The sequence below is a fragment of the Pongo abelii genome, chromosome 3 (genome assembly GCF_028885655.2).
Source record: "Pongo abelii isolate AG06213 chromosome 3, NHGRI_mPonAbe1-v2.0_pri, whole genome shotgun sequence".
NCBI lineage: Eukaryota > Metazoa > Chordata > Mammalia > Primates > Hominidae > Pongo > Pongo abelii.
Window position 1 is genome coordinate 40283188 of NC_071988.2, and position 26203 is coordinate 40309390.

Sequence of the window (26203 nt, forward strand, 5' to 3'; positions counted from 1 at the left end):
GGAATGCCAGCTTCAGGACCCCCAGGTCTCGACCAGTTGGCCTTCCTGGAGCACCCAGACCTGCTGAATAGATGTCCCGTGGCCACTCCTGCCCGAGGCTGTTCAGTTCTGTGATTATTCATGGCCCAAAATTCTATGCCAAGAACCCACCAGGCCAGGTTCACACACCTGCCGCTCTGGCGCCATCAGGATGGCGGCTGCTGCCACCGCGGTTGGTTGGTGCCCATTTCCTCACCTGTTTCCTACCTCATTCCTTCAGGGGAAGAGGGAAGTCTGCTTTTCCTTCATTAGCTTTCCCAGGCATCTGCCCATCAGAGGGCGCAGCTGCCAAGAGTTAGACAACAATGCATCTTGTTTCAACAGCACCCTTCAAAACTCGGGGACTCACATACGGCTGCCAATTCCTCGACCGCTCATTCAGGCAAGTGTAGTGACCAGAAGTTAATAAGAGAAAGGAAGCCATGCTTCTGCCAGGAACACGGCATTATGCTTGGCCGTGTTGGCAAATAAAGGGAGGAAAACAGTTTCAGAAACACAAAAGCTGTCCTCTGGGATAGGAGGCAAAATGAGCAGGCAAAATGAGCATCCAAAATGGCAGTGAGTGTCTGCACCACTCAGTGGAAAAGCAGGCTGGACAAGGGTCAGGGAACCTGGCTTCGGGTCCTGCTCTGCCACGACCAGCTATTCAAGCTTGGGCAGGTTACTTTGTTTCTCTGCGCCTTCTGCTTCTCCTGAGGCTGGAATGAGATGATCCTTATTTTCTCCTTGTGAATGCCAACCTAAAAGCCATGCATGAGAGGCTGAATCTCATTCAGCCAGGACTTGATATATCCATCACTGGCTCTGGACCTTGGTTTCGTGATTCAACCATGTTGCTATTTTCTGCCCTGTACTGAAGGCACTAATTTTGAATGACTGAAACGTGGGAATGACATGTTTGGCAGATTGTACCTCCTAAAGATGGCTGCATTAAAACCTCCCGTCCTATGCGCTCCTTGTAACGTGAACTTGCCACTGTCTCATCAAGAGGTGGAGTCTGTTTCTCCACTCCTTGAATCTGGATCGTGACGACTCTGAACAACAGAATACGGTGGAAGTGACGTGCTGCCATTGCCAGGAAGAGCCTTTCCTCACCTGGTGGCTTCACTTTCCTGCTTCTTGGAAGCTGGACACCAGGTAAGAAGTACAACTGCCTACCCAGAGACCACCCCATGAGAAGACCAAGCCACATGGAGAGGCCCTGGAGGACGTGAGGAGGAGCACTGAGCCAGGAAGCAGGCTGGAGAAGCAGCCATCTTTGAAGAGGATCCTCCAGCTCCGGCCGCCCCCATGTGGATCAGGCAGGAACTGCACCGCCAAACCCTCCCCAGACTCTGGAACCCACTAAATCCTGAGCAAAATAAATAATTGTTTTAAGCTACGAAGTTTTGGTGCGGTTTGCTACATAGCACGCAGGAACAGATAACAGAAACAATGTTATCCACAGTATTGGGCAAATACAGATGGACCTCATCTTAACAGATCTGTTCCTAAAAGCATTTGCTGAAAATGAACACAAATTTACATATCAAATCATTTTCAAAGCTTCCACACTTACATTTTTTGAAAAGAATGGTGGCGGGGGGAGAGAGAATCACTAACTCCAGTGACAATTCAAATATACTTATTAGCTTAGGTGTCGTCTCCTTCTGGGAAACCACCCGAGCCACCCCTTTCACCCAGCCATGGAATATGCCCACGGAACAACCCCCATTCATGACTCAGTAGCTCAGCTCCTGGCACAGTGCATTGAATTTGCTTGTTTCTTCTCCATTACTTGAAGGCAGGGGCCATATCCATTCCTTCTTGTATTAGGAACAGTATAATGGCGAATGCATAAAGAATGCTTATTATGTGCTAAGGACTGTCCCAAGACCTTTACATGTATATTTATAGTGTTTACAGTATGTCAATTCAATGTTTATAACAGCCATGTGAGGTTGGCTCCATCATTACCCTCATTTTGCAGATGAGGAAACTGAGGCACAGAGGGGGTAGGTAACTTGCCCAAGGTCATCCAGCTGGTAAGCAGCAGAGCCTGGCTTTAAACCCGGGCAATCTGGGTCCAGAGTCCACGCTCTTAACCACACCATACATTAAGTATATATGCTCCTTTCGCACTTAGCATTCAATAAACGTCTCTGACTCAATGAATGAATCAACAGCGCAAATCAAACCCAAACTTCCACACAGATCAGGATTTCTGAAAGAAGAAACCTGTACCACATGAATAAAAATCAATTATAAGAACTACATGCAGCTGTGAAATCCCATATAAATGCTAAGTACTGACAATGAATTTGCTACACAGAGCAGAAATAAATCTGAATGAGAAAAGGTACTTCCCTACTACTTCCTGCTTATCTATTAGTGCTAATCTAGTCAGTAGCTGCTAATATAATTACTTCATGAAAATCTATGCTAATAGGAACCAAGGGAGGGCACAGATAAATAAAGCTCACAGATGAATATTAGAATCTCATGTCCATTCGCCATTCAGTTCAGAAAGCTCTGTCAAACCTACTACTCGATGGTTTGTTTCATCTCCTTCCTCTTCCTCTCCATCTGAGGCAAGTTATAGCAAAAGAGTAAGGAGGCACGCAACGCTTTCACAAAATCCAGTGCCAATAAAAAAGTTCCTGAGCAGCTGCGAATTGGTTGCAAATGGCCGTAAAAGAACTAGAAGATACTGCGTAGAAAGACTATGTCTACTTCCCTGCAGAAGCTGCACAAAATTGGTGCCTTATTTTTATCAGGTTTCCAACTGTATAATGTTATTACTCTGTGTTGTTTGTAGACTGGCAGTATTGGTATCACCGGCAAACTTAACAGAAATGCAATTTCATGTCCCACCCCAGAGCAAATGAATCAGAATTTGCCCACAGGTACAGTTACGTGTGAAAAGCACCGCAAAGGATTGGACCACAAGTCTGGATGAGGGTGAGGAGTCTGTCCTCAAGCACTGACCTTTCAGTTTCTTCACCCATTCCCACCTCCAACAACTCTGCTACTCCAATCCCAAAATGCCAAAATCATTTTTTTTTTTTTTTGAGATGGAGTCTTGGCTCTGTTGCCCAGGCTGGCATGCAGTGGCGTGATCTTGGTTCACTGCCACCTCTGCCTCTGCCTCCCGGGGTCAAGCAATTCTCCTGCCTCAGCCTCCCGAGCAGCTGGGATCACAGGCATGTGCCACCACGCCCAGCTAATTTTTGTATCTTTAGTAGGTACAAGAGTTTCGTCATGTTGGCCAGGCTGGTCTCGAAATCCTGACCTCAGGTGATCCGCCACACCTGGCCCCAAAATGATCTTAAAGCTGAGAGAAGTGATAACTGGGAACAGGTGGGTGTGACACTTTCCTGGCCTTTGGAATCAAATGCATCTGTGTTTGAGTCCCTGTTCCATTAGTTACTAGCTGTGTGATAAATAACTGACGTCTTCTAAGCATCAGTTTTTTATCTACAATATGGAAACATAACTATAATGCCTGTTTTTGCAGGAAAATTGCACGTAAGTGCCTGGCAGAGGGGAGGGCACACACGCAGTGCATGTTCAGGAAAGAACAGCCAGCCCTGGTTCATGGCACTCTCTCTTTCCTTCTCCAGACTTAAATACAGATCAGACTATTTCATCTCCAGATGCCACAGATCAGGGCTACTACATTTCATTTGAAATCTGAAATTTTTTCAGAACCTGAAATGACTTCTAATTTGATGACACATTCATTTGAAAGATGAGGACGCTGAAACCCAGAGAATTTAATCTCTGGGGCAGCATAATCTTCCTTACCCGTTTCCTTAATTATGTGTTTCAAAGAACAAGGTTCTAAAAACAGTAGCAAAAACCTCTCCTGACAAATATATTGAAATGACTTGTTATACACTGAGACAGAGACAGCAGGATGGAGCGGTCAGAGGCCCAGAAGACCCATCTTCAAATGCCATCTCCACCAAGAACTAGTTGTTATTACAAATAACTCTATGACTCATTTTTCTCACCTCTAAAATAAAGGCCCATTAGATGGGCTCTAATGTTACTTCCAAGCAAAAGAAATTCTGATTCCAGATGAAATGTTGCCCCTCTTTTTTTTTAGAGACAGGGTCTCAATCTGTCACCCAGGCTGAAGTGCAGTGGCTGATCATGGCTCACTGTAGCCTCGACCTCCTTGGGCTCGGGTGATCTTCCCACCTCAGCCTCCCGAGTAGCTGGGACTACAGGCGCATGCCACCACGTTAGGCTAATATTTGCATTTTTTGTAGAGACAGGGTTTCACCATGTTGCCCAGGCTGGTCTCGAAATCCTGGGCTCAAGAGATCCGCCTGCCTGAGCCTCCCTAGGTGCTGGGATTACTTAAAGCATGAGCCACCGCGCCCAGCACCTCTTCTTTAAAGATGTAATTTTCAGTATTGTCCACCAGGTGGCAGAACATCTCCTTTACAGAAGTCTGAGCGGAGTTACACAAAGGACAGAAAAGAACTCTGACGAAACGGTATATATATTTCAAAGCATTAAGTTTTCTACAATTTGATTTTAACTGGTTTTTATTTGAATGTTAATCAAGAATTTGGTCAGCCATGTGCCACGGGAAAAGGGCTAAATTCCAAATCTAAGATATTAAAGTAAGATGAGCACAGCAGGTGATGGGGATTGAGAAGTGCAAGCTACCTGGCCGCCTAAAACATGCCAAGGAGTTGTCTTCTTAATAAATGCGGCCTGAGGGGCAATCATTTACAAAAGCCTTGGATATAGAAAGTTTTAAAACATTTTCCATGGAAAAGTGGCGTAAAATAGAAAAAGAACTGACTGAAGAAAATGTGTAAAATTACAGAAGCAGATAGTTCTGAAGTTAAAAATGCATAGGGGACTGGGAGCAGTGGCTCATGCTTGTAATCCCAGCACTTTGGGAGGCCGAGGCAGTGGGATCGCCTGAGGTCAGGAGTTCAAGACCAGCGTGACCAACATGATGAAACAACATCTCTACTAAAGAAAACACACACACACACACATCATCCAGGCGTGGTGACACATGCCTGTAATCCCAGCTACTTGGGAGGCTGAGGCAGGAGAATCGATTGAACCAGGAGGCAGAGGTTGCAGTGAGCTGAGATTGCACCACTGCACTCCAGCCTGGGCAAGAAGAGCGACACTCCGTCTCAAAAATAAATAAATAATAATAATAAAAAAATGTGGCCGGGTGCGGTGGCTCATACCTGTAATCCCAGCACTTTGAGAGGCCGAGGCGGATGGATCACTTGAGATCAGATGTTCGAGGTCAGCCTGGCCAACATGGTGAAACCGTGTCTCTACTAAAAATAAAAAAATTAGCTGGGTGTGGTGGTGTACACCTCTAATCCCGGCTACTCAGCAGGTAGGGGCAGGAGAGTCACTTGAACCCAGAAGGCAGAGGTTGCAGTGAGCCGAGATCGCACCACTGCACTCCAGCCTGGATGACAGAGCGAGCTTCTGTCTCAAAATGAATGAATGAATGAATGAATGCATAGAGACTAAAATGCAATATGACATCCTAGATTAGATCCTGGAACACAAAAGGGCATCAGAAGAAAAACTGGTAAAATCAGAATACAGTGTTTATTAAAAATCAGAATACAGTGTTTATTAATAATTTTCTATTGATGTTAATTTCTTTGTTTTGACAAATGTACTATGATTCTGTAGGATACAACATGATGGCGATCTGGAGAAGGGGCTATGAGAACTCTGTACTATCTTTGTAACTTTGCTATAAATCTAAAATTATTTCTGAATAAAAATCTTACTTTTAAAATGCATAGAAAAATAAGACGAAAAAACAGCCAGGAATGGAAAGAAAGAGAGTTTCACAGGAAATGTCCTGTGTCTATGATAATTTAATAAGAGGAAATTTTTTTTTTTTTTTTTTTGAGACAGAGTCCTGCTCTGTCGCCCAGGCTGATGCGATCTCAGCCCACTGCAAGCTCTGTCTCCCGGGTTCACGCCATTCTCCTGCCTCAGCCTCCCAAGTAGCTGGGACTACAGGCACCCACCACCACGCCTGGCTAATTTTTTGTATTTTTAGTAGAGATGGGGTCTCACCATGTTAGCCAGGATGGTCTGGATCTCCTGACCTCGTGATCCACCCGCCTTGGCCTCCCAGAGTGCTGGGATTACAGGTGTGAGCCACTGCACTGGGCCAATAAGGGGAAATTTTAAAACTAGGGGGTAGTAGCTCACACACAATAAACTAAGATGAATAAATACAAATGACAAAGCCTTGAGTGAACTGATACATGATCATGTATCCTCTAGGATACATGATATCCTAGAGGAGTACTCTAGGATATTACTGATGGGATTATATGCTGCTACAGGCTTTCTGGAAAGTAATTTTGCAGTAAGTGACAGAAGCAATAAAACCAATAGCCTTTGCCCCAGTAATACCAGTTTTAGCAACCTATACCAAAGCAATAATTTAAAAAAAAAAAGTCACCTATTTTTATGAAGTTGTAGCTCTGCTCTGTAGTGGGGGGAAAAACTGCTCCTATGGATACTGGTGCCTAGACAGATTACGGTGCTATTAATTAAATGAAATATTACCATGGAATTAAGAGTGACCAAGGCGAGGACTACAAAGAGGAGCATGTGATATAATTTTTCAAGAGCTCACTATATGCAACACAGTCTCCTAGGCTGGGTCCTGGAACAGATTAAGGTTATTAGTTGAAAAAAATGAGAAAATGTGAATAAAGTTTATAGCAAATGATATGATATCAATATTAATTTCTTAGTTTTGACCGCTGTACCATGATTATGAAGAAGTTAATATTAGGGAAAGCTAGGTGAAGGGGTCTATGAGAACTCAATATTTGCAACTTTTCTACAAATCTGTAATTATTTCAAAATAAAAAGTTAAACAGTGAACTCAGAATTATATACAAACACGTATATGGCTATCAAGTACAAAAACTTTACTGCATAAAAATTTTGGTAGGTTCAAAAAACATTTTCAGTTAGAAAAAGACTGCTCTTTGGGGAAGTTTTGTGTGTGTGTGTGTGTGTGTGTGTGCGCGCGCGCGTGCGTATGCGTGTGTGTGTGTGGTGATTTTGTGTTGCCATTGCTATTTAGAGGTTTCACTGAACAACTGATTAAGATGCCCAGATTCAGAGTAGTAGCTGAAGAGGATTTGGAAGTGTCCCCATCCTGACAGTCTAAAAATAATTTTTATTTTTTTCAGCATGCAAGTTTTAAGTAGGGAGTAAGGAAGATATTTTCTGTAATAACTTTTTAAGTAATCATTCCTCACAGACTATATTTAGAATTCCATAGTATATCAAATATTATTTTTATTTACTTATTTATTTATTTTTTGAGATGGAGTCTTGCTCTGTCACCCAGGCTGGAGTGCAGTGGCACAATCTCGGCTCACTGCAAGCTCCGCCTCCCGGGTTCATGCAATTCTCCTGCCTCACTCAGCCTCCTGAGTAGCTGGGACTACAGGTGCCCGCCACCACGCCCAGATAATTTTTTGTATTTTTAGTAGAGACGGGGTTTCACTGTGTTAGCCAAGATGGCCTTGATTTCTTGACCTCGTGATCTGCCCGCCTTTCCCTCCCAAAGTGCTTGGATTACAGGCATGAGCCACTGTGCCCGGCCCAAATATTATTTTTAAAGTCAGGATTTTTTGGGGGGAGGGGACTACTTGGTTCCCTGGTTCTAGGTGGACTGGAAGAATGTAAAGGGTCATCTAAGGTGAGTAACTTATTCTACAAAGGCACTGGAACATCCAGAAAGCCTAGGTCGTGCCACTCCTCCCTCTGAGGTGCTGGCTGTGGCCCCCAGGCAACACAAAACAGGCAGGAATGACTCCGATAGGGGACGGAAGCTCCTCCAATGTGTCTTCACTAAAGTCAGCTCTGAACTCATGGACTTCTCATGGACAGCAGTGCCACAGTTATGGCTCACTGCGGCCTTTACCTCCCAGGCTCCTCCCACCTCAGTCTCCCAGGTAGCTGGGACCACAGGCATGGGACACCACACCCAGCTATTTTTTAATTTCTTTGTAGCGACAAGGTCTCGCTATGTTGCCAGGCTGGTCTCAAACTCCTGGGCTCTCGAAGTGCTGAGATTACAGGCGTAAGCCACTGTACCGGCTTGCAAAAGTCCTTTTAAGATTCTGATGAGCTCTTCTAGGCATTCATTCCATTCATACTAAGAAACCTCAGGTTAAATAATCACCAGGAGGCACACACAGAAGACCCCACCTGCAGGTCCATGTTAGCAGCTGTGCAAATCTTGAGATCTGAAAAGCTGTAGGTTTTTCATTCTCCCCAGGCTGATCTTTCCTTACTCTCTATATTGTTCCAGCCCAGACTGATGCACTGATTATTCTCTTATATTTTCTGTGCCCTTTTTTTTTTTTTTAAAGTGTTTGTTCTTAGAAGTCTCCTCACATCTTCTATGGAACAAAGTAAGACACAGATAAATAATACAATGCATGTATTTTTTGTTGTTGTTTAAAACTAAGCACAGCTTTAGGAACGTAAGACAAAGCTGAGCTTCCTTATTAACATGAACAGACTCATAACAGGCATTGAAATAGACATGCTGGCAATAAAAAGGTGGCAGATAAAGAATTCAGTAAGCAACACAGCCGGAAGGGAAAAAGAGAAAGCCCAACCCACTGACTTGGATTTAATGGAACCAGTCCTCCTATTCCTATTACAATTCCATCTCCATTCCATGCTTTCCCCCTTGTCAATTTCACACCCTGGCTCCACATACATCACTGCCCCAGCCCTTAGTGGTGGACAGAGATATTCACTGCTCCTCTTCCAGCCTTTGCTGATAGAATTTGTAAAACATCAAGTAGCAAAGCAAATTGTTCACAACCCGCGTTCCTTACCATAAAGTTTATCTTTAAAGACCAGCATGTTAGAAGCAGCCCAAGGACTTGTTCAGAATGCCACTGGCTCTAGAGTGGCCATGATGTTACTGGCTGTGCTCAGAACAAAGCTGACTTGACCAGAAGCAGCACAGATTTCACTGCAAGCCCTAAGATACTTACAGAACCAACTGGCAATATGGCAGTTTCTGGCAAAGTGGTCAAGGTTTTGAACCTGTATGGTGTTCCCCTCTTAACTGTTACTAAGAAAACCTGTTTGCGATGTTATTTGTAGACACAGATCTGCTTTGGGATTCAGAACAAATAAAAAAGAATCTGGGAAGATTCTTTCTCCCTCCATGGTACAGGAGGGTGAAGGGGAGGGGAGGGGAAGGTGCTGAAGTAGACAAGGTGGAATTCCATGGTTGTTAGCACCAGCAAAATGAAAATGCAAGCCCCCGCCTCTGTTCAAAAAGCAGGGGGAAGATGCTATAAACAATACTAAAACATAAAGCTTTTTCCTTTCTTCCGTATGCTTTCTCTTGGCTTGTTAAGATGTTTTGTTTTGTTTTGAGATGGAGTCTCGCTCTGTCACCCAGGCTGGTGTGCAGTGGCGCAATCTCAGCTCACTGCAACCTCTGCCTCCTGGGTTCAAGTGATTCTCCTGCCTCAGCCTGCTGAGTAGCTGGGATTACAGGCATGTGCCAACAAGCCTGGCTAATTTTTGTATTTTTAGTAGAGACGGGGTGTCGCCATGTGGCCAGTCTTGAACTCCTGACCTCAGGTGATCCGCGTCCCCTCGGCCTCCAAAAGTGCTGGGAATACAGGCGTGAGGCATCACACCTGGCCGTTAATGTGTTTTTTAATTGCTATTTAATGTTACAATCCCTCAGGCATGGGGATACTTGTAGAGTAAGTGCAAACCCTTACAAACACTCAGGGCCCTGTCCATATCTTGGTACACGCACACAGACCATTGGCTTCTGGGTCCCCTCTCCCATCAGCTACTGGACAGATGCACCATGCACTGACCAGGGGTGGGAAAATCAAGCCAGGAATCCTCTCTTCCCATGGGCCCACAATCTCAACCCACAGCAGATGGGTGGCCCATAAATGTATTGCAACATCAGTGTTGGGACATGCTAGGTGCCTGGACTACGGGTAGGCAAGAGGCTCACCCCCACTGAGTCGCCTGCGGAACACACAGCAGTGTTGCCAGCCCAGACTGGGCTGGTCACCACCACGCTCCAACCCCAAGATACCCAGGGAGTGTGCACTTGACCCCAACCCTCCCGTGCTCACACCCATGTCTGTTCCGCGGTAGAGGGCAGTAGAAGTCTCTACGTAGGGAGGGAGATAGGGAGGTCTGGCAGGGCCTGAGATGCCGGGTGGCCAGAAGGTGAGAACCGCCCAGGGACGCTGGGAGGTGGCAGGACTGTGTGTAATCCAAAGCCCAGCCCTCTCATGGACATTCCATTGGACTTGACTTATAAGATACAAATTCAAAGATTAAGAATTTCCTGACAACAACCTTGAAGCATTCATCCCCACACACAGGGGCCTTCTCATTGTGGGGCCTGTGCAGCTGCACTGGCCATATGCCCAGAAAGCTGGCTCTGTTAGCATCCTACCAGAAGTCCAGAAACAAAATGGACACAAGTTTGCCCCCAATGCCCCCAGTTTTCCATCATAAAACCTAATTCTCCAATCTGTGTTTATGACAGGAATGGCAAAGAGATTTCACCTTGCGCAGATATGGGGCTGCTCTGGTGGCAGTAGGTGGGAGGGGTCTCATACCCTACCTGTTTAGCTTCCTCTCCCATTGCTTTGCAAGGCAGAGCCTGGTGTATCTTTAAAGACTTATAAAGCCCACCCATTTGAACAATAATGGTAACTTATTACACTGTGCAAAGAGCTGACGTAGTGAGATATAGGCAGAGTCTTGATGGTTCTAGAAATCCCCCCAAACCTAACTTAGCCTAGGGATTTTCTTCAAGTGTCAGGGAGATTAGGAAAGAGAGAAAATTGAGGGATAATTAGTTATTAAATGGCTCTGGGTTGATGGTTTGTAAAAACTGGACCATGATCCAAAGTCATTATTTGGATCTAAGAATATAACCTGGTGTCTGAAAGCAAGTCTTTACAAACCTTGGCTTCTGGGTCACTGTTGATACTACAAGCATCATCATCATCAGGGTGTGGGGCATTTCTAGGCAGAAAAACAGAAAAGTGGACTTAGAATTCTATTGCAAACTATCTGCACAAAGCCATACATTGACAGCAGGTCGATCCTACTAATGTCCTACCTGAGTTTCAAAGATGCATAGCGTAGGGTTGCTCCTTCAAACTCTTTTAAACTGGGATCCGGGTTAACAGTGGCTGCATGCAAATCCTAGAGGAAAATAGAACCTTGTTAATGTACAATGGGGGAGGAGTCCATTCATTGCCTCAAATATCAGAGGGGAGAAAAGTCTTCCCAGCAAGAGGCAGAGAGTGTACGTGAGCTTAGGCAGAGAAAGGCATGCAAGGACTGTTGAATGCTGACTGGTGCAAACTCCTGTTCTTACAAAACAACGGGGAACCTGGGGCATTCATAATGGGAGACACCAAAAAAAGGCAACAGGAGTGTGAGCTGAATGCCCCTAGCAAGAAGCCCGATCACTGTGTCCCTGCAGAATGCATGACATTCACAAAGAAGAAAAATATACAGCCACAGCCATGCAGAAAGGATAAAATATTAAATGATCTAAGATCTGACAATATACTTGCCTTCCAAATGTCACTATTAATCTTTCCCCCATTCAGAACAGCAAAATCACTCCATGGCTGTTTCTAGACATATAATTATTCACATAGGAAAAAAGCACATTGATTTAAAGAAAAAGAAAAGAAAAGAAAAAAAAAAAAACACAAGACACTGTTGTTAGCATTGATATTCACAAGATGGGTTAGGGAACAAGTTAACTCTAACACCCTCTTGTTGGCTCACTCCCTCTATGTCTAGATTATCACCTGAAGACGAGGGCAGGAGAATGATGGTGCTTTAATTACTTACCAAATAAATGACTAAACATTATTAGAAGCAGACAGTGAAGTTATTTCCTTAAGGTAATTTTAAAAGCAAACAATATAATTCCAAGTATTCAATAACTAGCATACCTAATTCCATAGTAACCATTTTCCTCCCTATAAAACAAACAGAACTGTTTTCTGGAGGTGGGGGTGGAATGAGGGACGGGTACTGTGTTTGTTTGGAAACTAGGGAATGCCCACGGCTGAGGGCCCCAAAAGTTGGGGGTCAAGATATTTTCACTTAAAAGAAAAAAAGGAGAATGATGGGGAGAGAGGGTTAGTGAAGAACACAGACTGACATCAACATTTGGCGGAAATTTAACCTAACAAAAAACAGCTCTAAACAGTCTAACATAAATTCCTGTAATTCATAAAAGCTCTACTTTCTTTTTTTTTTTTGCTACAAAAGCTTCTTCACAAATTAATACTTGATCATGAAATGATTTTCTAAACATAATTATAGTGCAAGGCATGAAGCCTGGTTTTGTTGGGAGAGCTCTTGCAATAACTGATTTCCAAATCTAAACAACTCCTCCATCCACCTCAGACAATGAGAAAATGTCTTTTCTTTCTACTAGGCCTAGTGAATATTCAAGTATTTTTCATCTAAGATTTGGGGAAATAAGCAAGCAAGGCTAATAAAACTCAGGGACAGTCTTGTGAATTTGCTTTACTGACTGATTAGGCAAATCTGTTTGTATAAGAAATCAACCACCAAAACTTTGCAGCTAAATCACTTTTCAACTGAAGTTCTTTGAAAATGAGAAGTGAATAATGACCTGTAACTTTTACTCACAACATTGATACAGTTTTAAAAACCACTAAAAGCAGAAAAAAACTAAGTTTAAATGTCTTGTGCGTCAAAAGACGCATTTATTTTATTTAAAAATTTTTTTGAGACAGGGTCTCACTCTGTCACCCAGGCTGGAGTGCAGTGGCCCAATCACAGCTCACTGTAGCCTTGACCTCCTAGCTCAAGCAGTCCTCCCGCCTTGGCCTCCTGAGTAGCTGGGACTATTCAGGTGCATGCTGCTACACCTGGCTAATTTTTAAAAACTTTTTTGTTGAGATGGGGAGTTCCATTATGCTACCCAGGCTGGTCTTGAACTCCTGAGCTCAAGTGATCCTCCCACTTAGGCCTTCCAAAGTGCTGGGATTACAGGCGTAAGCCATGGCGCCTGGTACAACATGCACTTATGAAACTCTGCAAGCCTCTCTGAGAGCAAAGACACTGCAAATTTAGACCCATTATTACTATCGCACACGTGGTGTCGTTTTCATTTTTGGTCTAGGTATCTAAACTACAGCTTTTCAAAATAAAATAGGAACTTAGACCACTGTATTTATTTTTTAAAAATAATTCCTCTTAATGAATAAAGGGCAGGAATGTTGCCCAATTCCTTACCTTTCCCCTCACTCCACCCCCAGAAGCAGTGTTCAGTCTTTATGAAGAGAAAATTAATAACCTAGGGCAATCTTAACCTGTTAGCTCAGAGGAGCTGTGAACCCCTGAAATGGGTGCGGGGTTTTGTACATGTACGTTTTCCTGAAAGATGCCCAATTTTTCTCACATTTACAGATGGGCCAGTGACCAACTTCGGTTTGGACCACTGTAGGGCTACTAATATGGACGTGAGATGAGGACCTGAAATATCAAGTACAAAACAAAATTTTAAGCTAGAATTTCTTTTTCAAAAAGAAAACAAGCTTATATGGCCACAAATTGTCATCACTGTTTACATGTGAGCAGTATTTGTCGTTAAGTTGAACTTTAAAAAAGGATAATCAGATGATGAATTAGGAAGACCCACAATAATTGTGTCTTTGTGGAGAAATTTATAAAGAAACAAGAAAAACAAAGTTACCTCACAAAAAGAATTTCAGAAATTATCCCCAAGGGACCCTATATGTTGAGACTACAGAGAGTAAAAGAAGAGTATTTTCTAAAACAAGTACTCAAAAAAGTCTTCAGTACTTAATTAAAACAGTTTTCTGCATGTGTGTGTGGTTTTTAAAATTTTTAATGCATTTACTCTTTGGACATAAGGGTATCTGTAAAGCAAAAGCTAAAAATAGTATTAAGACTGTCAGAATCCAGCTCTCGTGTTATGGAAACATGAGTTAGACGGCAAATGTCCAACAATCACCTTTTACAGATTTAAATAAACAAAGGCTCTGTATAGTGATTTTACAAAAACTTAACACGGGCACTCTTAAGGAAATCCTTTAGCACAAAACTCAGTAAGGAAATGGAAACTGGCATTATATGTGTTATGACTGGGCCAAAGATCTTTCTTCCCCTCGTATATTTACAACTATTCATTTACATCAAAGATGACAAACCTTCTCCAATGCATAAGTGACCGTAATTTTTCTTTTATAAAAAGTTAAAGTCAATGAAAGACAAAGTCACTTTGTCTTAAATTTTAAGAATTACATGGTCTATTCATCTAATTTTTTTAACTAAGAAGAGAGAATATTTTCTATATTTGGCTAATAAGTTTTGCTAATAATTTTTAGTTAATAAATTTTTAAAAAAGCACAACCCAACAGAGGTTCTTTGGTTCTACAGAAAGTCTGTATCCATCCCCGTAGGGGTGGGAGAGATGAAGGAGGAAGAGGAGAGACAAAGAGAAAAACATTAAAAGGGGAAAAGGCAAGTTGGACAATATGCCTCAGGTAAGACAAACACACAAAGATGGGCAAAGAGGTAACGGACCAACAGGGACCACCTTCTATGAGCAACAAGCTTCCATGAGCCTGGTAACCTTCCAGGCAATGCAGCTAAAGCCTTGCACAGCCGAGTGACATTCTGGTACCAGAGTCATAGCTGGGACACCCTCCTGGTGCTTGTCCTGACCTTGTCCAGGCTGCAACCTCCCTTTCTCTGATTACTTGATCCTGCTTAGTTCTGGGAGAGCCTTGGAGCCTTAGCTCCTCAGAGACAGTGTGTCTAGGGGGACTGACCCAATGCCCGGGGTATGGCACTCCTCAAAACCCTTGAGCACCACACAGAAGCTGTGTGAGGCTGGACCCAGTAAGCAGGGAATCCGATCATATAACCTTGACTACTGGAGTTTTCTTCTTCCATGTTTCTCTTCTGGGGTCTTGGAAAGCAATGCCACATAGCAAACAAAAATGATGCATTATCTTTCAGCTGGAAAAAGGCCAACAATGGAGTTGATTCTTTGACAATGTCAACAGAGTGCTCTTAAAGACTAAGTCTCAGGGGCTGGGTTTGTCCCTACCAGGGGACTTTCTCTAGGATGCTAAGAAAATCTCTATGAAGTGGTAGCAAAATGCAAACCAGGGGGTAAGAGTGGAGGGTTGAACCTGCTGAGAACTGGGTAGAGAGGAAAAGCACTAAAACATTCCACAGTGGCAGTGACAGAAGCTATAATCATATCATCTCTGTGTGCACTTGAGAAGTTCTGAAGCTAATACAACGCAATGGTTTGAATGCCTATCCACTCCAAAACTCGCATCGAAATTTAATCACCAATGTTGCAGTATTGAGAGGTGGGACCTTTAAGAGGCTCTGCCCTCATGAGTGGATTAATTCACCCATGGATTTATGGGTTATCATGAGAGTGGGAGTGGTGGCTTTATCAGAAGAGGAAGAGAGACCTAAGGTGGCATGCTCAGCTCTCTCACCATGTCATGCCCTGCACCCACTCAGGGCTCTGCAGAGAGTCCCCACCAGCAAGAAGGCCCTCACCAGATGCAGTCTCTCGGCCTTGGACTTTTCAGCTTCTATAACCATAAGAAATACATTCCTTATCTTTATAAATTACCCAGTTTCAGGTATTCTGTTATAAGCATCAGAAAATGAATAAAGACACATTGCCTGCTGGAATGCTGGGGTTCAAATTCTGCCTCTGTTCTTACTTGCTCTTTGACCTCAACGCCCTCCCATATCAAACAGGACTAAGAAGGCCTCCCATCAATGTGCAGACAAAGTCAGATCCAGAATGTTAGCTCTTAGCACAGGGACTGGCTGCCCGAGGATGCCCTGCAAATGAGAGTTTCCTTATGATCTACTCTTTCCACGAAAGAAAAAGCAGTTTGGGGAATACAAAGGGTTACAAATCATGCCTCTCAATGCCATTTTGTCAAGGCTTGACCCTTGATTAAGTGTGGCCTTGATAGTAAATGGCAGAAAACCTGGAATTCCAAGGACTACGGCAGGCAATGTCAGTGAGTGTTTTATCAATTTATATGTGTACAGTTTTTCTTTCTTTTTTCTTTCTAAGACAGGGCCTTGCTCTGTCACCAAGGCTGGAGTGCAGTGTCATGATCTCACTGCAGCCTCCACCTCCTGAGCTCAAGTGATCTTCTCACCTCAGCCTCTCAAGTTGCTGGGACTATAGGGCATGCATCACCATGTCAGCTAATTTTTTGTATTTTTAGTAGAGAAACTCCTGGGCTCAAGCCATCTGCCCACCCTATCAGAAGATTAAAGCATTATGGTTTAATCACACAAACATAATTCAGAGAAGTTAAAAAAAAAACCAAACTAGTAAACTGGTTTGTGCAATTAAATCAGTCTCTGTGAGCAGCAGTGCAATGCAGAAACTACAATGTAGAGGGGGCCAGGAGAACGAGGGCTCTAGAGCTGGCTTTGTCATTGCAACAGATCAACTAACAGCTTCCTTGGCTACGCAGCTGATTTATTTTTTCATTCAGCAAATAGTTAATGAATGTCGTCATGTACTGGGCCCTGTGCACAGGATGAGGAGAACAGGTCCCGACCACCAAGGAGCTTCCTAGTGGGAAAGTGACTTACCACAGGTAACAACACTACAATGGGACATGATAGAATACAGGGCTTTCAAAGCAATGGGGTAAGAGCGGTAGTTCTGGGGAGACAATGGGGTGAGGCCAAATAATTTTTTGGAAGTGACATGCAAATAAAAATAGGGGGGCTATAGTCATTAGAGGACCTGCTGTCCTACTTACTCAGCATAAATCACTTGGAGAGCTTATGCAAAGGTTCCCAGGCCCCACCCCATTCTGTGATCCCCAGAGGTTCTCCTGGAACCATTCCTCGGCTCACTGGCTGAGAAATACGGCCTGCACATTCAACAGGCCCTGCTCCACGATTCCTTCCAGCACTCAATGTCATCATTACCTGACTGAGTGAAGAAGTTCAGAAAAATGATGGCAGAACGGCCCTTTTATGTTGTCATCTTATTTCTACGTGTATATGAGAATACACAGGCTTAAGGTATTCCACTGGGCACCCTCCTGGGGGGTTAGGCTCTCACGCCGCCCCTGAGGCTGTGAGCACTTCATAAGAACAGGCTGATTTAGGACCAAGAGGAAACCACAGTTTGAGCAACAATTCATTTTCTCGAGCTTCAGACCCGCCTTCTCCATGCTTTCTTCTTTAGAAGACCAAAACACCTTCATTTGAAAAGATGGGAAGACTTGGCCACAAGCCAATGGATATTCATAAAAATATTTTGTGTGGCTCTCCGTTCTCTCTAAAATTCAACATCCAAGCAGTTTGCAAGGTAATTTGGAACAAATAAATGGTTTGGGCGGGGAGGAGCACCATGTGCCAAATTTCAGCAGCAAATGCTTCCTGGCCAGTTTATAAACTTTCAAAAATACTGCTGGCATATGCAGCGGAAACATTATCCACTGCGCTTAACACCTCCCAAGTGAACTTTGGAATGTGAAATGTAAAATTTTCAAACTGTAAGGAAGCCTTCAGTTCTAAACTTTTGTGAAGCCTAGTCAACAGATTTAGCACTTAGTTATTTGATTCTTTTTTTTTTTGAAGCCAGCTCAGAAAAAAGCTGAATAAAATATGCATTTCTAACACAACATATTACAAGCTTCTTCTGTCCCTTAAGATTTTGCTCTCTTCTCATGCTTTGAAATTGTTTGAAATAGATTCTATTTAGGAACCAAAGAAATGGTGTTAGAAAAATAATCATTTCTCTTCAACTGTCATTAGCACCTGAGACAATGATACTAAGAAAGGTCATTTTCTAAAAGGCTCCACATGTGACACAGCCTCCCTTAGGGTGAGTTAAAGGGATTCAAGAGTCTCCAAGCCTCCCAGACATATGATATTGTGAAGTTCGGGGTAGAAATAGGGGCCAGGAGACCTGAACTCAAGATTGACTCTACCATGTATTAGCTGTGTGTCTTGCCCAAACTCCTCAACCTCTCTGTGTCTCAGTGTAAATGTAAAATGAGAAAGACAACTATAGTACCAGACACGTAAGGATTTTGGTGTGTTTTTTGTTTGTTTGTTTGTTTTAAGAGACAGGGTTTTACTCTGTTATCCAGGCTGGAGTGCTATGGTGTGATCATAGCTCACCTGCAGCCTCAAATTTCTGGGTTCAAGTGATCTTCCTGCCTCAGCCTCCTAAGTAGCTTGGGCTACAGGCACATACCACCACACCTGGCTAATTTAAAATCTTTTTTTTTTTTTTTTTTTTGTAGAGATGGGGTCTTGCTATGTTGTCCAGGCTGCTCCTGAACTCCTGGTCTCAAGTGGTTCTCCTGCCTAGGCCTCCCAAAGCACTGTGATTACAGGCATGAGCTGCAGCACCTGACCACATAAGGGTTTTATGGGGAGTAAAGACTTAAGGCATTAGCCTGGACTGTAAATATTTGATTTCTCTTAGTGCCTCTGGTTTAATATTGGTGTCAGCGTCTGCACATCAGCGTATGTGGCAGGCTAAGTCTTTTCCCCAATTCTCCTATTCCTCTTCTATCTGCTCATCTCTTTGCCTCTATGACTTATTTATTTCCTTTTAAATCTGCTTGGTTCTTTGACTTAACGGAGGACCTTATGTAGGGGGAGAAACATGTGTATGATGGGAACAATTGAAAGGTCAGCCTGAAGACTTTTGCCCTGTTGCTTTCTGAGAGTGCTGGATACGAGTCCCTGTCTCTGAAACTTCTAAAAATATGCACCTTTAACCAGCTTCCGTGGAGGGATAAGCCTTTGTCAATACAAATGGTACAGTGAGCAGCAGAAGAGAGGAATGGAACTGATAGAAGGTGGAGATTCTCAGAGTCCTCGGGCTCTAGAGTCCTGGGGTCTGGAGTCAGGGAACTGGATACATCCCACCCTAACCCCAGCCGAGGGACACTTAACTTATTGAGTCTCAGTTACCTCTTTCTTTAAATGGAGAACATACCAGCTGACTTCTCTGCCTCAGGAGACTCCTGAGAAGATCAGATGAAATGATGTCTAGGAAAATACCCTGAAAACCACAACAGATTTTTAAGAGCAGTGAGGAGGCTGAGCAGCGGGGCTGTGTGGGGGGAACACTGAACTCCAGGGCAGGAGGTGCCAAGGGTGTGCCCTTCTGAGCCTGGGAGGGGCCCTGGGCAGTAGTTAGCACAGGGGTACGATGCAGGCAGAGAGAGGGTGAAGAGTAGGCAAAAGTGGGCCCCAGGAAGGGGAGAGATGAACTCTGCTACCTGGCAGTTTTCCCCAGAGCCAGCGCCCACCTGTGCTGCATTCTTCCCAAGACTTCTGCCCAAATCACAGAAACAAAAGGCTAACGTGTTAATCAAAGAAATATAACTCTGAGCTCCGTAAGCCTCAGGATGCCCTCCTTGGAGTTAACACACCCCCGCCTGGGCCTCTGCAGGAAGCCTTTACAAACGACTTCACCACTGCCAGATGCAGAGGACTGGAGATTCACGGCACAAAAACTGTCTCTCAAAGTCAGCCCAATCTCCCCAATCTGGGACAGTGAGGAAGCAGAGCAGGTTGAAATCCCAAAGCCAGGGAAGCTGAGTGGGAAGACCTCTGGCCTAGGATCTGGGAGGATTCAGGAACTCTGAGCTCTAGGCCCAGAGCTGCCACCGGTCACTGGCCTCTCTACACCTCAGTGTCCCTGTCTGTTTAACATATGAATGCTGGCACCAAATGGTGCTTTCTCACCCTGGTGTTCTCTGGCTATAGGGCACTCTCTGGCTGGGAAGATGGTTAAAGGTTTGGAATAGGGAAATGAAGATGGTTATAGGCTTGGAATAGAGGAATGGAGAAAGAGATTCTTGCCAATTGAGATGCCAAGAGAAAAGGTGTACAAATAAGAAAGGGAGAGTACGTCTATGCCTTAGTGAGAACAGAGACTGATCCTGGCCTTCTCGGCTTCTAGGAGGCCCCCACTGTGGTACAGGGGGAATCCCAGGATCCAACTGGGTGGGGACAGGAAGAGGGCTCCTCTCCATGCCAAACTCCTTGAGGGCTGAGACAGTGTTGGTTCATCTTTATCCCCCAGCGAACCTAATGTAAGATGAACAAAAGGCTGAATAAAAATTGCCCAGGGAGTAGGAATTATTATGCTTCAATAAAAAGTTGTTAAAATTGCCCAGTGATAAGCAACAAAGCCCTATATGGGGTTCAGTGGTCCTGAAGCATGTGCCTGATGACCACGGCATGGCACAGGTAAACCAAAGTCCTTGCCTACCAATGAGGGTATGGCTGCCCCAGCCCATCACTTTCAAGTTGGAGAATCTGAGGTCCACACTAGGTAAATGAGAGGCCAAAGCCCTCTAACAGCAGTAATGTGATGAGAATATAGGGCTTACCACCTACCTCCCACAGAAGAACAAGTACATAATCAAAGATTTAGGAAACAAGACATTGTCTACTTTTAAAAACAGGAAGGGTGATATCTGTTGCGAACAGATAAAGAAGCTTCCACAAGTAGTTCCAATGCCCTCATGCCTCAAGGCAAAAGAAGATGGGCTTCTTCAAAGAACCAAGGACTGTGGTCAGAAAGGGGCAGAAATGCCTGGGTGTCAGGGGTCAAAAGAAGTCATTACTTAACTGTGACCTTCTCCAACTCTAATTCTCTTGAATAGTTCGCTTTCGGGATTCACAAAAGTTCACTGTGGAGATCCTTATACTAATAAACACCACAATGACATTTTTTTAATGCCTCAATTCTTTGTTTAAACATCCAGATTTCTTCCTCAGGGACAGCAGAAATTTATGCTGTTAATTGCTTCTAAAATAATGTCACTTCTGCTAAATAAAAAACAGACTTTTAAAAATAGAAATTAAGCATCTGAGGGCTCTCCAGGGTTATTCTTGCAGACATTCCCTCCACACTATCAAACGAGCCCAAGGCTAATAAGATACGCAGTAATTATAATACGTCTGGCCAAGAGATGTTCTTCTGTGTGTAAATATTTTATAGAGCCAGCACCATGCAATGGTACCTGCAGAGTAAAGTACTGCCTCAGTGAGCCCTAGGGAATCTTAACCACTTCTCATTAATCAGCCCCTCTTGCTTTCTGTACCTGGAATGGTGTTTCAAGAGACCAAAAGCCATTAAAAAATAAAAACATCCCTGAAAGATGGATATTAACACTATTTACTAAGAGGAAGCATTACTGAGATTTCAAATGCAACATGCACAATAATCAAAAAGCTTACCTCGATGACCTGTTGGGGCAGAAGCAACCAGTGTAAAGAGAAACCACAAGTTACATCTATTCTACTAAGCTGGTAAAAAGACACTCCGTTTTACCTCGTTCTCTGGGGTGGGAGATGGCGTTACAGAACTAAGTGACCCTTTCCTAGAACCCTGGAGATCTGCTGGGATGGAAATGGGTCGTTCCCACTGAGTCGTTCCTGTTGGGATGTGCCAATAATAGGTCCCAGCAATGTCACTGACTCTTTTCCAGCCAGGCGGCAAATCTGGATCAGTCTGAAATGAGTGATCACTCCATATATCTGCTGAAAAATTGGGGGGTGGGGCGGGGGGAGAAAGAGAGAATTTTATTAAAAGAATGTCAGCACTATTCGTCAGCTGAACCCCAAAGGCAGACGTGTCCACAGTCCTAATGATTAGTTCTTCCTGGTATGTTTGTGAAATCCATCCATACTGATGTGTGTGGCTGTACTTGGTAAAACAGGTAATACGGAAACAAGTAAAGAATTGGAAAGGAAGGCTGACACTTGAGAACAGGGACACAAAAGCCTCACTATCAAGTCATCCTATAGCTCTAAGAACCCTATGAACAAGCTAAAGCTCCAAACCAGAATCAATTTCCCAAGCAAAATTCACATAGTTATACACAGTGTACTGAATGCTTTTGTCAATTATTAAGATTTAATGGTTGGCATCGTGTCATTCCCAGCTATAACTCTAATTTTCCTAAAATGCTTTCTGTAAATGAGTGCTGTATTTATATCTTTCATGTGCTTTAAGAATCTCTCTCATTTGATTGGGACACCTACAAAATAGCAATAGTAGTAGTCTTTTATAGTACTCTAGAATTCTTTTTTTTCAAGATGGAGTCTCGCTCTGTCACCCAGACTGGAGTGCAGTGGTGCGATCCTGGCTCACTGCAAGCTCCGCCTCCCAGGTTCACGCCATTCTCCTGCCTCAGCCTCCCAAGTAGCTGGGACTACAGGTGCCCGTCACCACGCCTGGCTAACTTTTTGTATTTTTAGCAGAGACGAGGTTTCACCATGTTAGCCAGGATAGTCTCCATCTCCTGACCTCGTGATCTGCCAACCTTGGCTTCCCAAAGTGCTGGGATTACAGGTGTGAGCCACTGTGCCCGGCCAATACTCTAGAATTCTAATTGCACACAAAAGATTCCCAAGGAAGGCCGGGCGTGGTGGTTCACGCCTATAATCCCAGCGATTCGGGAGGCCGAGGTGGGCGGATCACCTGAGGTCAGGAGTTTGAGACCAGCCTGACCAATGTGGTGAAACCTTGTCTCTACTAAAAATACAAAAATTAGCTGGGCATGGTGGCGCACATCTGTAGTTCCAGACTACTCGGGAGGCGGAGGCAGGAGAAACACTTCAACCCAGGAGGCGGAGGTTGCAGTGAGCTGGGATCACACCACTGCGCTCCAGCCTGGGCGACAGAGTGAGACTCCATCTCCAAAAAAAAAAAAAAGATTCCCAAGGAAAGCAGATTGGAAAAGCCTCGGAAGTCAACAATGGACCAGACTGACTCTACAGACAGGCCAGTGATGTAAACATGCGAAGCAGAGTGTGAGAGACAACAAAGGTGGGTGACTATGGAAAATGGGCAAGCATCTGCAAAGTCCAGTCATTCCAATTCCAGAAAATAATCCTTTAAACACTGCGAGGGCCAAATAAAATACGTCTGCTAGACAATTCCCATCATATCTGGCCTTTCTGCATATCTTATCAGTTTACTGAATATCTGCTGGCTTTAAAAAAATCTCATTTTTGGCCTTGAGTTGACTAGGAAATGGGTGACAGTGCTAGAGAAGAGAGAAGAGAGGGGAGAGGAAGTAGATTGAGACATCCACCGACATGGAGGGGTAATAAGGGAATCACAGGCAGCTGAATCAATGTATGTAGGAAGAAAAACTTTAAAAACTTGAGCTCTAAACCCAGGGATCAATTTTATTCTAAGGATTAGGCTGTTTCCTATGTGGCCAAAACAAAAGCAACCGGAGTGCTTCCTGGCAATTCAAAGGAGAACACGAGTGGGCCTGGCTCTGTGCAAGTGTCGCTGCATCATGTGGGCAGGCATCACGGGGGCAGAGCTACCATGAGAAACAGAGAAATCAAACAAAGGGGCTGATGAAGACTGTGGCCACGGATGTGCGTGCATGCAGTCACTTTCCTCATTTAAATCTGCCAGAAGCAAAAGTGCCACTAGTCTCAAATTATGCTGGGAATTTCCCCCTGTCCCCACAGGGAGTGAAGCATAATTAAATAATTTCAAGTTAACCAAATTTTGCAGAAACAACTCTAATCAAACATGTGTTTACATTTCTTTGTCCTGTTTCCTTTTCAGGGGACGAAGGGGTCACTTCTGCTATTATTTTGTTTTCGGCATCTCAACTGGGACACATAAGGTAAGATACATAGGTTTTGGGATTAAGTTGGAGAAAACCCTAGCAAGTGCGTTCCCTCGTCCCATTCTAGTGGCTCACAGACAGCGAGCTCTGGAGCTAGAAACTGAAAAGATACAAAGAAGCTGCCAGTTACCACTTCTGTGGTTTATGAGGACTGGAGGCCTGAATTTACACATTTAGCCTAGTTGTCTTTACCACTGAGACATTAGCGTGTATGAAGAATAGCTACATACATTACCAAAATACAACACCATGTCAGACCAACGGCAGAGGCCAAGGTTGGTGGCTTTCAAGTTGGGCTGATAAGGAGGTACCTAGAGGTAGCATGAGAGGAACTTTATGCTGAATGGCATGAATCGGACTGTTTTATCTTCAATCAAACCCACCCTAGCTTTACTAAGCTTACGCTGAGATTTTGTTGAAATAAAAAAGGAGGTTTATTCTGTTGCTAGAAATAGGTGGTAACAATGGTGCTGGTGACAGATGCAAAGTAGGCACACCTACAGTATTATTAATAGGTCTACAGTCATTTATAGAATCCCTTCCGTGTTATCTCACGTTGGTTTAAAGGATTTAAGCCTTGTGAGGGTAGGCAGATACCATAACTGTCTTATTCACCATCATATTCGACACCTAGCATGGCAGGTATTCAATCAAAATTGGATGGATGGAGAGATGGGAGGGAGGGAGGGAGGGAGGGAAAGAAAGAATAAATAAAGAAGGAAGAAATGAGCAAATCAATTAGGTCTTTCAATGATGGGAACTGGAACTTGGCACTTAGCAAAAGAGAAATTCTAAAGAAATCAGTTCTGTGCGATTTCACAGAACAGAGCAACTTCATGACCCCCAAGACTTACTAACATTTATCTATCCCTTGATGGCATATGCGAACGTCCTCATGGATAAAAAGAAAAATAATACAATAAATTAGGAAGAGTCCTGGGCTGGAGACCAAGAAATCTTGAGTGAGATTTTGTTTATTTTTCATACTGAGAAGTTCCACAAGGAATGGCAGGAAATATGCCCAGTGAAGACTCTCAGCACCATCATAATTCATTTTGTTTAACCTTCATAGCCCAATTTGCTTTGTTCTTCTACATAGAGCTACACATATAGGCTGGACGCAGTGGCTCATGCCTGTAATCCCAGCACTCTAGGAAGCTGAGGCAGACAGACTGCTTGAGTCCAGGAGTTAGAGACACAGCGAGGCCCCATGTCTACCAAAAATACAAAAAATTAGCCGGGCTTGTTGGCACGTGCCTGTAGTGACAGCTACTCAAGAGGCTGAGGACGGCTAGGGGCAGTGGCTCATGCCTGTAGTCTCAGCACTTTGGGAGGCCAAGGCGGGCAGATCACTTGAGGTCAGAAGTTCAAGACCACACTGGCCAGCATGGTGAAATCCTGTCTCTACTGAAATACAAAAATTAGCCAGGTGTTGTGGTGGACGCCTGTAATCCCAGCTACTCGGGAGGCTGAGGAAGGAGAATCACTTGAACCCAGGAGGCGGAGGTTGCACTGAGCTGAGATTGTGCCATCGTACTCCAGCCTGGGTGACAGGGTGAGACTCCCATCTTAAAAAAAAAAGACCCTAATGTGGGAGAATCACCTGAACCCAAGAAGTGGAGGCTGCATTTCAGCCTGGGTGACGGAAGTGCGATCCTGTCTCAAAAAAAAAAAAAAAAAAATTACGCATTTAAATAAGTACTTTGGACTTTATTAAATCAGTCAGTGGTTTTCAACTGTTATCAAACTGGGGAAGAAGTCCAGGCACGGTGGCTCATGCCTGTAATCCCATCACTTTGGAAGGCCGAGGCAGGTGGATCACTCAAGGTCAGGAGTTTGAGACCAGCATCGCCAATATGGTGAAATCCCATCTTTATAAAAATTAGTCGGGCATGGTGGCACACACCTGTGATCCCAGCTACTCGTGAGGCTGAGGCACAAGAGTTGCTTGAACCCGGGAGGTGGAGGTTGCAGTAAGCTGAGATCGCGCCACTGCACTCCAGTCTGGGCAACAGAGTGAGACTCTGTCTCAAAAAAAAGGGGTGGGAGGGGAAGAAGATAGTAGTGCAGGTAGGTGGAAGTCCAGGCCTTTCCTGATCTTTTCAACCACAGCAGCACCCATTTTGTCTGTCATTACACATTGGTCTTTATGTATGATTTTCCTTGAAAACAAGTGTCAGTTTTTCTTTAAAATGTTTACTTACAATAAAGTTTAAAACCATAGCTAAGCCAAGAGAACAGTAGGATCAAGTTATCGAAATACCAAGCAGCTGCTTCTGTAAAAGATTTTCAGAATACTGCAAAGCCGCTTAATGGCCGCCCTCCGATGGTTATCACGGCATCACAGTGGACCGACGAGACGAGAGGGAGCACAAGCAGAACAAAACAAAACAGGA

At 44.0% G+C, this 26203-nt stretch overlaps 1 protein-coding gene across 21 annotated transcripts in view; it reads right to left on the bottom strand.

The window, feature by feature from the left end:
• APBB2 (amyloid beta precursor protein binding family B member 2) overlaps window positions 1-26203 on the bottom strand; it is a 398765-nt gene that overhangs the window by 110346 nt on the left and 262216 nt on the right. For 15 of the 21 annotated variants that reach the window (NM_001133964.2, XM_063723212.1, XM_063723215.1 and 12 more), the window contains 4 exon segments: window positions 11043-11103; window positions 11201-11286; window positions 11664-11726; window positions 21482-21690. In NM_001133964.2, coding sequence (NP_001127436.2) covers window positions 11043-11103; window positions 11201-11286; window positions 11664-11726; window positions 21482-21690 — 419 coding nt within the window. 21 annotated transcript variants of the gene reach the window in all.